The 13834-nt window shown below is 48.0% G+C and overlaps 4 protein-coding genes across 7 annotated transcripts; 2 read left to right on the forward strand and 2 right to left on the reverse strand.

The window, feature by feature from the left end:
• The first annotated feature begins 178 nt into the window (after nucleotides 1-178).
• Nucleotides 179-2562, forward strand: LOC101759354 (60S ribosomal protein L24). The gene is made up of 6 exons (XM_004970304.4): nucleotides 179-304; nucleotides 928-973; nucleotides 1161-1236; nucleotides 1322-1423; nucleotides 1821-1969; nucleotides 2177-2562. The coding sequence occupies exons 2-6, from the start codon at nucleotides 963-965 to the stop codon at nucleotides 2325-2327; spliced, it is 489 nt and encodes a 162-aa protein (XP_004970361.1). The 5' UTR covers nucleotides 179-304; nucleotides 928-962; the 3' UTR covers nucleotides 2328-2562.
• A 226-nt stretch (nucleotides 2563-2788) lies between these two features.
• LOC101765585 (pentatricopeptide repeat-containing protein At1g09220, mitochondrial) lies at nucleotides 2789-6287 on the reverse strand. 4 transcript variants are annotated; one of them, XM_022826851.1, is made up of 5 exons: nucleotides 4844-6287; nucleotides 4327-4523; nucleotides 3773-4160; nucleotides 3536-3624; nucleotides 2789-3448 (listed from the first exon to the last, which is right to left on the reverse strand). In XM_022826851.1, exons 1-2 carry the CDS (start codon nucleotides 6253-6255, stop codon nucleotides 4508-4510), a joined length of 1428 nt encoding a protein of 475 aa, XP_022682586.1. In that variant the 5' UTR covers nucleotides 6256-6287; the 3' UTR covers nucleotides 2789-3448; nucleotides 3536-3624; nucleotides 3773-4160; nucleotides 4327-4507. The 4 variants fall into 4 exon arrangements, with proteins under 4 accessions (XP_022682586.1, XP_022682585.1, XP_022682584.1 ...); XM_022826850.1 differs by having other exon boundaries at nucleotides 2789-3624; XM_022826849.1 differs by having other exon boundaries at nucleotides 3536-4160.
• A 90-nt stretch (nucleotides 6288-6377) lies between these two features.
• On the forward strand, nucleotides 6378-9479 carry LOC101760173 (pentatricopeptide repeat-containing protein At5g15010, mitochondrial). The gene is made up of 2 exons (XM_004970306.4): nucleotides 6378-8693; nucleotides 9072-9479. Exon 1 carries the CDS (start codon nucleotides 6416-6418, stop codon nucleotides 7967-7969), a length of 1554 nt encoding a protein of 517 aa, XP_004970363.1. The 5' UTR covers nucleotides 6378-6415; the 3' UTR covers nucleotides 7970-8693; nucleotides 9072-9479.
• A 410-nt stretch (nucleotides 9480-9889) lies between these two features.
• LOC101759759 (NAC domain-containing protein 68) lies at nucleotides 9890-11571 on the reverse strand. The gene is made up of 3 exons (XM_004970305.2): nucleotides 11191-11571; nucleotides 10704-10987; nucleotides 9890-10580 (listed from the first exon to the last, which is right to left on the reverse strand). The coding sequence occupies exons 1-3, from the start codon at nucleotides 11390-11392 to the stop codon at nucleotides 10161-10163; spliced, it is 906 nt and encodes a 301-aa protein (XP_004970362.1). The 5' UTR covers nucleotides 11393-11571; the 3' UTR covers nucleotides 9890-10160.
• Nucleotides 11572-13834: the final 2263 nt, after the last annotated feature.

Raw genomic sequence — 13834 nt, forward strand, 5'->3', positions numbered from 1 at the left:
AAAAAACGACAAAAGAGAGAGAGTCAACAACTCGCTGCCATCGTCCATCAAAACGGTCCAAGTCCATGGCCGAACAGGTCGGGCCTAACGGGCCGGCGAGAGGGGCATGCCCCGCGAAGTTGTGGTTGCCCGGCGTGTACAGCCCGTTAAGGCCCCGCACCCCCTCACCATCCCACGCCTCCGCCATATAAAGGGTTGCCCCAACCCTAGCACCCCTTCTATTTTCCCCTCCCGGTTCCCCAGCAGCCGCCGCGCGCTGCTCCATTTGCCACAGGGCCCTTTGCCGGCGACGAGCACCCACCAGGTATGCCCTCCCCTTCTCTTCCCTTCCTGCTGTGCGAAACGGAGCACCTCAAACCCAAATATAAGCTATTTGCATCCGAATCCCGCCCAGTTACAATTTATTACCTAATAGCTTCGGTTTTGTTTGCAAAAGTTATCGGGTGTACATGCCCTATGCTGGGTTCGCTCCTGGCCTAATGATCATCATGCAAGAGAGGCATGTATGCGCAGTTTGCAACAGTTGCTGCTTTGTGTTTCTGCTGTCAGTAGTTAACCAACAATCACCTAGTGTATGGGCTTGTGGTGGTTAGTGTTCTTGTGTAGATAGTCGTCACAACTTGTTGATTTTACTAGTTTCATTTGAATCAGAGCACATGTACTGAGGCGCTATATCTATTTGGATGGCATAATAGCCTTTTTTTTGTGTGCTAGAATGACAAGGGAACCCGCTTTGCAGTAAATATTTTAACTCGTATTTTTACTGCCAGTAGTCGCCCAATAATTACCTGTCGATATCCTGAATTTTGCAACTTTTCACTGTTTCAGTTCATGGAGAGTTGCTGTACTGTCTTAGTTGCTTTTTTTTTTGGCTCTGTTCTTTAAACATAGGTCGTGATTCTCATGTTTGTTGCTTATGACATCCAGGCAGGAGCTTGTGAAAGTTCCCTAAGACCGACAAGATGGTTCTTAAGTAAGTTAATTCTTTTTATTAAATTGTTGCAATGTATTTTTCATCGTTGTTGCTAATTAAATACTATATGATCTCTGGACGACACAAATTGCACAGTAGCCTATGTTTTTGTTAATTACTAGGAACAAATTTAGCATTATTATATTTTGACCACAGTGATCTCAAGAATCCTTTTCTTTGTTTGCAGGACTGAACTTTGCCGTTTTAGTGGCCAGAAGATATATCCAGGGAAGGGTATTAGGTTCATTCGTGCTGATTCCCAGGTATGCTATTTCTGATAATGGGGGATCTTTACTACCAACAGTTGGAAGTGTATCTAACAGATTTATTTTATTTTTCCTTTGGCAGGTTTTCCTTTTCGCTAACTCAAAATGCAAGCGCTACTTCCACAACCGTCTGAAGCCTGCAAAGCTTACCTGGACAGCTATGTACAGGAAGCAGCACAAGAAGGTATTTTATTTTAGTTGTATACTCCTATGTACATGCTGTGATCCATTCGTGTAATATGCATTCAATGGATCCAACTAGTTTTATACTGCTAAAATATCATTAAGATTATGGTTTTGTGGTGATTTTTGTTCTTCGATGTGTGAAGCAGTAACAAGCTTCATAAGCAATGCAATCAGCATTTTGAAATACCTCTGGCATTTGTCATTTGGCATTTTCCCTTGTTGGAGTTTTCAGTTGATCACCACATGCATTTGATTGCCAAAATGAGGTGTTGTCAATTTTATTTGATGGCTGTGCGACAATGCTGAGTTAGCAGCAATTGGTGACTACAAATGCTATTGGTTTCTGCCATGTTGTTTTATTCCTTATGATGCTGTTATTAAATGTGTAACTACAGGACATTCACGCTGAAGCTGTCAAGAAGAGGCGCCGCACCACCAAGAAGCCATACTCACGCTCAATTGTTGGTGCCACTTTGGAAGTTATCCAAAAGAAGAGAAGTGAGAAGCCTGAAGTTCGTGATGCTGCTAGAGAGGCTGCTCTGCGGTATGTTTTCCATCTTTCCGCAGAGCTATTCCTTAAATTTATTATATTCTGGTATATGAATTTTGAACTAGTAAAGCTGATACTGCTGTTATTTATCCTCCTTCTGCCACATTGTTTTAGTCCTTGTGCACGAAAACTATTTTGCTTACTGTAACTTGTATTTTTCCATGGTCCTGCTCAGTATTTATTTGATGCGTAAATTTACAGTGAGATCAAGGAGCGCATTAAGAAGACCAAGGATGAGAAGAAGGCCAAGAAGGCTGAGGTGGCGAAATCTCAGAAGACACAATCCAAGGGTGGTGCTGCACAGAAGGGTCCTAAAGGCCCGAAGATCGGCGGTGGCGGTGGGAAGCGCTGAATATCATAGACATACTAGTACTGTCAACTAGCCTACCCTCCGATACTATCTTTAGACCTTGGTCAAGTTAGTCTCGTTTCAGTTGTTGTCACCTTTCCAATGAGATTGGCGTGTCCTGAATGTTTTGGATTGTTTCGGGAGTTGATTTACATTAGCACTTATCTTTGTTAATTATTGTTCAGCAAGTTTTGTCATCGATTGCCAACATGTGATAAGCGAATGATTTTGCATGATCTATGTGTTCCAGCTTCCAACCGATCGGATTGTTTTCGTGCTGAAGGCAGTCATTTCACTATTATTCTAGTTTGCTCGTTAACCGGAACATTACACACGAATTGGCCTACGTTTTTGTTGAAACAGATGTAAGCACTGCCTGATGGTATGCAGCAAACGATTTTGGGGAAAGAAAACTAGGTTATTAACTTAGTCGACGAATTTGATGACTTGGGGGACATGCTATGTATTCAAATGTAATGAACTGATCATGTAACATGAACTGACTACTGAGTTAAACAGCGCTGCAACACGGGCAATACTGCCCTCATAAATTTACAGACACGACAATAATATGCAACCTAGCTATTCCTCGAGCTAGCTGGGTCAATAACACTGTAAGCCGGTGATTTCGTCACAGCAGTATCAGCCACCCATCTCTTGGCGTTAATGGCTTCCCTCCATCCATCTGAGCTTCTTGGTGACCACCTCACCAATAGCTACATCACCATGACACCATGTGTCTTGCACGCTCCCAGCAGTATTTTCGAAACCACAGAGCCAAGGGCAATGGGTCTCTTAATGATGACTCTCAGTGCTTCCTCCAGCTGACCAGCATGGCCGAGGAGATTGATGATGCACCTGCAATGCTTCACCTGTGGTTCCAAATTGTGAACCGATTTCGTGCTTTCAAAGTGGTTAAGACCATCCCGAACTAGTTGCCTGTTAGCATAGGTGATCAGCACACCAAGGAATGTAACCTCATTTGGTGTGAGACCTTGAGCAAGCATACCGTGAAAAATGTTCAGTGCATCATCTTCAAACCCATTGTTTGCTAGGCCTAGTATGATTGAGTTCCACGACAGGATGTCCTTTTCTTTATTTTCTCCGAATACTTGTAATGCCTCCTGCACGTTATACATCAATCAGAGAGTTCTGCATAATGATGTCAGCTTTGATATTGTTTCTCCTCACATAGTCATGAATCCACTCACCCAGAACAAGTGCACCCAAGCGTGTGCAAGCGGAGAGTACATTGGCAATCACAACAGCATCTGGTTTCATCTTCGCTCTCTGCATCTGCCTGAAGAGATCCAAAGCATCAGAGAAGTGACTAGCCTGAGAGGCTGCTAGTATGCGCATATCATAGAACTCCATGACATCAAATCTCTGTCAGGAATTTGATTATATATTTTCAACGAATATTTTCTTCGCTGAGACCAAATTCCCACCTTTTGCATATGTGGTGATCATTGCTTTTAGTATCATGGTGTTCTTATCCTTCATGTGAAAGAACACCTTCTCAGCTGATTGCACCTGCCCACTTTTACCATAGTAATCGATCAAAGTGTTTCCCAAGTACACACCCACCTCAATAAAATAACGCTCTATGTACCTAACCATGCAATCCACCGCTCCAGTCTCCTAGAAGAGTGCAAGCTGAAATCACCTTGACCATTGAAACCTTATCAGCTTGCACTTCTTCATCCTGCATTAACTTGGATATTCCAGAACCTCTTTTAGTCTATTGTGCTTGCTGTATCCACTGATCAAGATATTCCAGGACACGACATCCTTAACTAGCATCTCATCAAAGACGATCTTACACAAACCATATCACTGCAAACAACATATACATGAATCAGCAAATTGGAAACAAAAATGCCCAGAAGATATCCAAGTTTTAGAACATGGTTGTGCCGTTTGCCTTCCTTGTGACTTGTGAGCACAAGTTTTTGCACAAGCCTTCAATACGAAAGGAAATTCCGGCTGTCTGGCTTCATACCTTCTTCCTGAGCTTTCTTGTAGAAAACGATGGCATCTTTTGGTGATAACCTTGAACATTGCATATTGACAGCTGTGCAGGCCAGAAACAATGAGATGATGATGAAGCTTCTTTACTGTTTCTATCATTTCAATACGAGCCAGTTAAAGAGGAGAAAGAACTGGAGTACTGGACATGTCATTCAGTTCACCTGTGTCCTGCAAGGAATCAGACTAGTGAACAAATACAAATACAGCATGCCTTTAAGGCTTTGTATCAGGACACAAAAAAGAAAAGAAGGTGAGAAAGGCACAAGGAGAGGACTGAGGTCAAATGTGGGATTGTGGTCATATAATTTGTAACAATAAATTTAGCAGCCAAGAAAAAAATGTGTCTTTGCGTGGAAGATAAAAACGCTAACAGAGTGCAATAACCCACATTAGGTCAGTAGATCTAATGAAAGTTGGCATACTACAGGGAGACAGTTAAAGTGGTAAAGCTGCAACAAAATTTGAGAGAGCTCCTTTCCAAGATTTACCTAATTTCACCAACCAAAGCAAGCCCGGGAACCTTAACAGCTTTCCTCTCATCAACTAGCTTTCGTGCTTGTTCAGCATCACTAAACCAACCAATCTCATTAAGCATATTAGACAACACCGCAAAATCACCACCGGATTCTCTTTCTAAGCTCAGTATCTTCTTTACCGCCCTCTGCCCCATCTCAACTTCTCCATACTTACTGCAACAACCCAACAGTGTCCTCCACACCACTACATTAACCTCCACAGGCAACCCCTCTATTATTTGCTCAGTCTCACTCAACCGTCCAGCCCTACCTAGCATGTCTATCATGCACCCAAAATGCTTGACCTCTGGATTTATATTGTACTCATAAACCATGCTTTTGAAAAATGCTAATCCTTGCTCCACCAACCCCCCATGGCTGCAAGCATTGATGACACTCAAGAAAGTGACTCTGTTGGGTCTAATCCCTGCTCTTCTCATCTCTGCAAACAGCTCAACTGCCTCAATTGACAGCCCATGCATTGCAAAACATGAAATTACCGATGTCCATGACACCAAGTTTCTTCTATCCAGCATTTCATTGAACACCTTTAATGAGTTTTGCACAGAGCCAATCTTAGCATACAGGTCTATGAGTGAATTCCCAATCCGGACATCTGACACGAGACCCTTCTTCTCACAATAGCAATGCAGCATCTCACCCATAAGGATCCCTCCAAGATTAGATATTGCAGGAATAACTGCTAAAACAGTTATCTCACTCGGGCTAATGCCTGCTGCCATCATGTGGCAGAAGAGAGCAACAGCCTCCACATAAAGACGAGCACGTGTATATCCATCAATCAGTCCAGTCCACGAGACAACATTCCTGCAGGGCATATGCTCAAACAGAGTCCTTGCATACTCAACCTCACCCCACCCAGCAAATCCAGTGATCATCACGTTCCAAGTGACTGCATTCTTTGTGGGCATTTCATTGAACGCCCTCCGCGCTTCCACCAAACCCCCACATGCAACATATGCATTGACAAGGGAAGTATGCACATAGACATGGAACTCAAACCCCTTCCTGATCACAAGCCCGTGGAGCTGGGCGCCGGCTCGTGGCCACCCTACACCTGCGCAAGCCTTGAGCGCGAATGCATAGGCAAATGTGTCGTCAGCCAGGTGTATACGGGCGTGCCTGAAGAGGTGCAGGGCCTCCTGGGGAAAAGGGCCGTGGGAGTAGGCCTTGAGGAGGGGGCGCCACGGTGCGGGACTTTGGTCGAACACCTGGTGGGCAACGAGCTGGGCGTGGACTTGGAAGAGCTGGCGCCTCTCGTCTTGGTGCCTGAAGAGGAGGGCGATTAGTCTGTGCAGGTGAGGGTGGCGCCGGGACGGAACGTTGGCCATCGTTGCCCCAAGAGGTGGGACGGAGAGAACCATGTCATGGAGGCAGCAGTCCTCTAGGCTTCTTCCCGAGCCCTAGCGGAAGTTAGTTTGGGGCTTCTCCAACAAGGGACGTTCTCCTTCATAACAATTGCCATAGCAGTAGCCTGACACGGCGCAACTCATTAACCGGCGGGCGGCGGCTGGCTCCTCCTCGATGTTGCGCAGGGTCCTCGCGAGAGCGTTCCCACTCTCCGCCGCCTCCACCGGATTGCCCAAGCCGTTAAGCCCTGTCCTCATCGGTGCCTCGCGCCTTGCCAGTTCTTCCGGAGACCTCGTCGCAGACGGCGGTAGCGGCGGCGAGGATGACCCCTTCTCCTTCCCGGACCACCACCAGCAGCAGCTCCCACCCGACGTCGCCCGAGGGGTGGACGCCGTCGTCGTGGCAGCCGAGGCCAAGGCCTCCAATGCGGCGGACGCCGCGCGGGCCCTCGACCGGTGCGGCGCCGAGGCGTCCGAGCCGCTCGTGGTGGCCGCGCTGGCGCGCCTCCGCAACAGCTGCGCCGCCGCGCACGCCACGTTCCGGTGGGCAGCGGCGCAGCCCGGGTACGCGCCGGGGCGGCGCGCGTCCCACTCCATGCTCGCCATCCTCGCCAAGCACCGCCGCTTCGACGACGCGCGCGCCCTGCTCGACGAAATGCGCCGCGCGTCGACGGTCTCCCCGGCCGCGGTGCTCCTCCTCATCAGGCGCCACTGCGCCGCGCATGACGTTGCCGGCGCCGTCGCCTCGTTCCGCGCGCTGCCGAGCTTTGGATTCCATCCTGGCGTCGCCGAATTCCATGGCCTCCTGAGTGCGCTTTGCCGGTACAAGAACATGCAGGATGCGGAGCACCTGCTCATGTCCAGCCAGAAGGAGTTCCCCTTCGAGACCAGGAGCTTCAACATTGTGCTCAATGGTTGGTGCAACATTGTTTGCAGTGTTCGGGAGGCAAAGAGGTTTTGGAGCGCCATGCAGAATTTGGGCATTGACAGAGATGTTGTGTCGTATGGGAGCATGATCTCATGCTTCTCAAAGACTGGGAGTTTGGATTCTGTTATGAAGCTCTTTAACCGTATGAAGGAGGCTGGCATCGCACCAGATCGGAAAGTATACAATGCAGTTGTGTTTGCGCTAGCAAAGGGACGTTGTGTGGACGAGGCAAAGATGCTTGTCCGGACCATGGAGGAGAAGAAGGTTGCCCCGGACACAGCCACTTTTAACTCTCTTATTGGGCCTCTTTGCAAGGCTCGTCGGGTTCAGGAGGCAATGGAATTGTTTGATGCTATGTTACGAAGGGGGTTGTCTCCTTCAGTGAGGACCTTTCATGCGTTGCTTAATGTGGCCAGGGACCCCATTGAGGTGTTTGATCTATTAGATAAGATGAAAGAGTTACGCTGTGAGCCAGAGATGGACACTTACATTATGTTGATCAGGAAATTCTGCCGATGGAGGCAGCATGAGAGTGTGGAGAAGCTATGGAGTGCAATGCCTGCAAATGGGCTGAGCCCTGATCGGAGTGCCTACATTGTGTTGATACATGGATTATTCCTAAATGGAAGACTAGAAGAGGCGGCAAAGTATTACGAAGAGATGAAAGCTAAGGGTTTTGCACCAGAGCAGAAGACTGAAGAAATGATACAGGCTTGGCTTGCAGGCAGAGAGCTTGCCAAGGCATCAGCATTGGTTCGCTCTAAGGGTGGTTCGGTGTCTCTCAGACTTCCCAGAAAGTGACAAGGTTAAGCTTAGCTCTGAAAGGCGATCCATAAAAAGAAATGAAACAGGATAGGAGGGTAACTATTGTTATTCCTGAAGAACTGCTATAAGTTTGAGGAGACACTTGGCTGCATGGAAAACTAGGACTGTTGTATGTTTTTCTTTGTTATTTGTCACTTGAATGATAAGTTAAAAACTGGAATTACAATGGAAAACCATGTTCTTGTGGATGCATGAGACTTGCATTTCTATGCATCATGTTTTTATCCTGTACTGACCAGATGCTCAATTATATGTGTACAAAACTTCTCCTGAGCCACATGCCCACCTGAATGCTTCCATTAACATCGAAGGGGCATTGCAGGTGAATAGGTGATTTTGAAAATGAAATCAGTGGAAATGAGATGGAAAAGGCAAAGAGCAGATTGACATAGCTTTCTGATCTGAAGATTTTTTTTTTCGTGAATAAGATCTGAAGATTTTTGACATTGTTGCTTCAAGCAAAGCTGCAGATACCATCTAAAGATCCGTTAGGCGGGTAGCTTCCATGGAGGACAGCAGACCAGCAGTGGGTGGGCCGAGCTGCCACCAGAATTGGGCTGACGGGCTGACTGAGAACATTGCCAGGGCAACTGATCTTGAGTCTCTGTTTACAAGCAGAAGGGGTTAATATCTGTGTGCCTGTGTCTAACCAGCTGCTGTTCTACTGGACTGCTTGTGAAGCCTACCTGTGGCTTGAATGGTAAGCAGTTTCAAGTTTCCACCATGTTCATTCCTCTCATTCCGTATGGCTGGAAAGTGTAAACTCAAAACTTATTCTTATGTTCCATACTGTGATGTTTTAGTTTCAGCAGTTTCATAGTATATAGAGCCCACTGCCCACTGGCTTATCATATAAGTGCTTTAGTTAAAATCCATCTCGTTGCATATACATAGTTTTGTGTCATCTCGTTCTTCTGGATGATACATTATGCACCACTATATATATGTGTGTGTGTGTGTGTGTGTGTGTCTATATATATATATATATTTTTTTTTTCTTTTGTCTCGGGTCTATTGCAGCTGCTGTAGTCATTGCAACCTTTCTGATGGCATTACTTCTTTGCATGTGCGCATGAAGAATCTGACGACAAGATCACATTGGATTTGAAGCTGGGAGTGGTTGCCGCCAGCCTGCTATTAATCAATGGCGATTATGTATGGATGCGTTCTGACGGTAGGGCTCATCTAGCATTTGATATCTGAATACATCTAATCTATCAGATACCCTTTAGATTGCTACCTTGTGGCTTAAAATAATGCCTAGGAGCTGGCGGCTTAGATCATACTACTCCTGATAGCATGGTCCAAGTCAAAGAGCTTATCCTTGTACGGTCTGAAGACCTTTCTATCATATTCCTAGAGATATACCAATGCCCATCGCAACTGTCTCTTTAACGTGTATATCTTCTCGCACGCCTGAACACTTCTGATATGTACTCCAGAATTTGGCGTAATCTTGCAACCAGATGCAAGTTGCTTTAAACTATACTATGTAAATGGTAGATGACGCATTTTTCTTGATGAAAACGATATCACTTCCTGTGTGCGACTCAACAGGCTTATCGCCTATGTCCATGTTTGTGTTCAATGTCATTTTCATGGTATCTGTCTAATCTAGCTGCAAGTGTCACAACACTAGTATTATTTGTGTTTGGTTGGAGGAATGGAACAGTGGATGGGCCATCCCGGTTTCAGAAATACATTTGGTTGTTCAATATCCTTCATCTCTCATATGCAAAAGCTACTAGAAAGATAAGGAACAAGGTCCCCTCATTGCAAAATTATAGGATGGTCTCAGGATAGAGTAAACACTAGAATGGTGCATCTGTCTCATCTTACTCGTGTACTTCATAGTAACTTGAAATAGCTGTACGAAGATCAGATAAAGACCAAATGTTCTGTAGAATCATCCAAGATAAATTTCAGTTCAGACTGAACATATGACAATACGAGTAACTTCATAGTTTTCTCGAGAAGTGCAAAGGGCGGTAGGTGTTTTTTTGCAGGTTACCAAATGCATAGATAGATCTAACAAATGAATAAACATTACAGGCCTACAGCAACAGTTTTGCAGAATCATACCCTCCAAATTTTAAATCTTGTTTTCTAGTCCTGTCTAGCCACTCCTATTGCCCCCCTTATTTACAAGAGCATGTCTTTCCCCTTCTCAGAATGGTGGCAAGATTGTCTGCCACATCTTCATCGACGGCGAGCTCATCGACTGGAAGTAGCCATGGCCTTGACCAGCTGCCAGATTCATCGTCTGGTGGACCGGGTTAGGATTCACCAGCTGCACCATGTTGTAAGGCGCCTGCAGATCATCCAGATTCAGGCCGGTGAACCAGTCGTTGTCCTCCTTCACCGTCACGGCGCCGATGCCGTTCTTCATGGCCTGCACCCCCTGCGGCATGCTCCCGAAGCTGTTCTGCATGCCGGCGGCGTTGTCGATGTCCGAGTCGTGCGTCTGGAAGCTGTCGGACATGGAGTCGGCGTGGTGGTGATGCGGCGCCGCCTCCGGCTCCTCCACCTTCACCTTCTCCCAGTTCTTCTTCTTGTTGTACAGCCGGCACAGCACCCACTCGTCCAACTGCAAGCACGCAAGAAGCTAAAAACGTCAGCAATTCAGTACCAACGGGGAATGCGCGGCGGCGTGAGCAGCGCCATGGAATGCAACCGGAGTAAAGGAATGGGATGGCCCATGGCCGCGCACCTTCTGTGACCCCTTCTTGCCCGGGGCGCGGTCAGCGTCGGCGAGGCGGTACTCGTGCATGATCCAGTCGGTCTTGACGCCCCTCGGCGCCTTGCCGGAGTAGAAGACGAGCGCCTTCTTGATGCCCGCCGCCCTGCCGCTGCCCTTGGGCGTGATCGGCTTGTCGGCGCCGGTGGCCTTCCAGTACCCCCTCCCGGCGGCGCGGTTGGGGCGCGAGCCGTTCGGGTACTTGCGGTCTCGCGGCGTGAAGAAGTACCACTCTTTGCGGCCGAACAGCGCCTTCTCTGAAGGAACAGAAGACACACCGAGGTCAGAAACGCCATTCATTGGGTTCGATTCTCGGAAGATTTGGATGAATGAACGAATCCATAAACAGTTAAGAGGATGAAGAGTTTTTCCTTGAAGCCATCCATGATAAAACGAATGAAAAAAAAAACAGAGGAAAGCAGAGCAAGGGAAGATGCAGAGGAAGAGGGGCGGCACGCACCAGGCAGATCCCACGGATCGAACTTGTAGAGGTCGACCTCGGCGATGATGGGCACGGGCAGCTGCTGCCGCGCGACCCTCCGGCAGAGGTAGTGCATGACGAGCTCCTCGTCGGTGGGGTGGAACCGGAACCCCGGCGGCAGGTTGAGCTCCGCCTCGGCGTCCCTGCGCCCGCTCCCCTCCGCCGCCACCATCATTGCCATCCTCCTCCTCCTCGAACCCCAAGCAATCAACCCCAAACGGCTGGCTGGCTGGCTCTGGCTGGATGCGCGCTCTCGAACCAGGTTCCAGAAGAGAGACCGCGTCCTCGTTTCGAAAGGCGGCTGGCTGGCAGCCGGTAGATAAATCCTCGTTGCCCCGTGAGCTGCTTCCTTGGCGACCAAGGCGGTTGCGCGTTTATATGGGCTGCGCACTGCGGCCCAGCTCGCGCCCCCCTTCCCCTCTTGCCCCAGCCTCGTGGGCTTGGGATGAGGATGCCCGAGGCTGCCGCGAAGGTTCCCCGCGTGGAAAAGGCTCTGACCCTGTTCGGCGTTGGTGGCCGACTGGCCGGCGACGGCGCCAACGGCAAGCCAGGGTCAAAAGATTAGCGGGGCGGGTCGGGAGATTTTCCGCGCGGAAAATAATCTGCCGATCTCGGCGAATGGGACGCCGGGGTCGCCGTGACAACCCCCCCATGTCTCTGACTCCTTTTGCACGGTGTGCATCTGGAGGTGGCTGCGGCGCCTCCTGTCGCCGGAGCCGTCTCCATCGACGGTCTGCGCCACGTGGGGATCGTGCCGTTGCTGTTGTTGTTCTGCGACGGAGCGACACGTGTGGGGAATTTCTCGGTAGTTTTGAGGAGGATTCGGTCGGGCAGTGGGCGTTGGGGTTTCTGCATCGGGTCCGTGGAAGAAAAAGAAAGTAATTTGATCTGCATTGACAAATTCAGATCACGGGTGATGCCACAGCCGTGACAAGCTCTTGAAATTCTGGCCAAGGGATTACGAATACCCAGTCCAAGCGTGACGATGCTCCATCCATTCTCCCGGTGGACAGGTGCCTAAAATTTAAATGCGGGTGATGTAAGCCGTGTTTTTTTTTTTTGGTTTCCGTTATGATATCAATGCGATTAGGATCGATGATGCTCTGTCGATGAACTGTTTCCATCCACAGACCATTTCAGATACAGGCGCCTCTCTGCCTGTCGACAACGCAGGATATGCTTGGAATATTAAAAATTCACAAAGCATCTGCATAATTTGCAATCCAACCCTGGACGTTCATACGAGTCGTCGTCCCCATGCGTCCACTTAGTTTAATTGCAGACAGGCCGCCAGACAGCCAGTAGACAGTACAAGGTAGGTTCATCTCGTTTCTTCAAAAAAAAAAAAAAGAAGAAGGTAGGTACATCTCCTCTTTTTCTGCAAAAGGAAGTTGCCGCCATTCAGATTCAGCACGTGCCCAATGGATCAGCATCAGCCCGCCGCTGCCGGCCTGCCCGGCTATCCTATCCTATCCAGGTGCGTTGAACCTCCTCGCCCGGGCCGCAACGGTGGCGAGCCCATCCGGCGGGGGTTGGTAGGCCCACCCCGCCCGCACCCCCGCGCGCTCGTCGTCGACGGCGGATGCGTTGCGTTCCTCCGGCGGTGGACTATGCTGTGAAATTGGAGCGTAGTCCCGGGGAAAAGGACGGACTTCACGTAGGAAAAATGGGGCTTGACAGGGATCTTTCCACCATGCTTGTCTGCTTCTTTTAGGAAAAAAAGAAGAGGGTTGTGTTTGCCGGTAGTTTTTCCTTAATTAACAATTTGAGGTGCCCCACAGCTGGATGATCACTTACACTTTTCTTGATTAGAATGTACTCCGTGTGAAGAATTAACAGTTTTGTGTGTGCTGTGATGTCGGCTTGGCGAGATCGTTTATTAGGGATATTAGTATTACTTTGTTGTCATCCGGTAATTAACCTAGATTTGACTACAGTGTACTCCCTCCGTATGTATAAGGTATGTAAGGAATTTTCTTTTTTATTTTGCTACTACTTTTTATAAAGTTATAAATACAAAGTGTCTCTTCAAATGTAGTTATTGTTCCTTTTAAAAAAATGTAGTTACTGTAGGCCCTTTTTTTTTTGAAAAAGTCCAATTTTCACCCGTAGAACTTTGATTTTCAACTAGTAGAAGTTTGATTTTCAACCCACAACTACAAAACCGGACAGGGAGGACCATCCAACTATCAAAACCGTGCAAATTTGGCCGTTTATGTGGTTTCAAGAGGAGTCTTTTTTTTAAAAGTATTACATACATAAAATCGCATGTGTAGAATATTTTTTTAATCGATGTTAGATTTCTAGATTTGTGCGTAAGGTGAACGTACGTACATGAATATTATTACGAAACTTAGAGCATTGGGCGTGTGGTGGCCGTGGGCCGCTGCACAACTTACTCCAGAATGATCCCATTGTTGCTGTGGCGTGGTGTGCTCAGAATCGATCCCTGTCACTCGAACCAAACAAAAGCTGGACCGAACAAAGATCGCTTTCCAAGTTCCAGGTTCTCACGAGGTCACAGCGCAATGTTCGACGGCGACAGAATCCGCCGAGGAACGTGACGAAGGTCAGAGAGGTAGGCCGTAACCCGTAGCCCGTAGGCATATCCAGGGAGTGGAGA

This window comes from Setaria italica, chromosome V (genome assembly GCF_000263155.2).
Source record: "Setaria italica strain Yugu1 chromosome V, Setaria_italica_v2.0, whole genome shotgun sequence".
Classification (NCBI taxonomy): domain Eukaryota; kingdom Viridiplantae; phylum Streptophyta; class Magnoliopsida; order Poales; family Poaceae; genus Setaria; species Setaria italica.

What these genes read in the sequence shown, in the direction of transcription:
- LOC101759354 (XM_004970304.4), top strand. An exon ending in TCATTCGTGCTGATTCCCAG is followed by an intron (nt 1,237 to 1,321) that starts GTATGCTATTTC and finishes TTCCTTTGGCAG; the next exon opens with GTTTTCCTTTTCGCTAACTC. An exon ending in ACAGGAAGCAGCACAAGAAG is followed by an intron (nt 1,424 to 1,820) that starts GTATTTTATTTT and finishes GTGTAACTACAG; the next exon opens with GACATTCACGCTGAAGCTGT.
- LOC101765585 (XM_022826851.1), bottom strand. Translation starts at nt 6,255, where the DNA reads ATGGTTCTCTCCGTCCCACCTCTTGGGGCAACGATGGCCAACGTTCCG.
- LOC101760173 (XM_004970306.4), top strand. Translation starts at nt 6,416, where the DNA reads ATGTTGCGCAGGGTCCTCGCGAGAGCGTTCCCACTCTCCGCCGCCTCC.
- LOC101759759 (XM_004970305.2), bottom strand. Translation starts at nt 11,392, where the DNA reads ATGGCAATGATGGTGGCGGCGGAGGGGAGCGGGCGCAGGGACGCCGAG. An exon ending in CGATCCGTGGGATCTGCCTG is followed by an intron (nt 10,988 to 11,190) that starts GTGCGTGCCGCC and finishes CTGTTCCTTCAG; the next exon opens with AGAAGGCGCTGTTCGGCCGC. An exon ending in GCAAGAAGGGGTCACAGAAG is followed by an intron (nt 10,581 to 10,703) that starts GTGCGCGGCCAT and finishes GCGTGCTTGCAG; the next exon opens with TTGGACGAGTGGGTGCTGTG.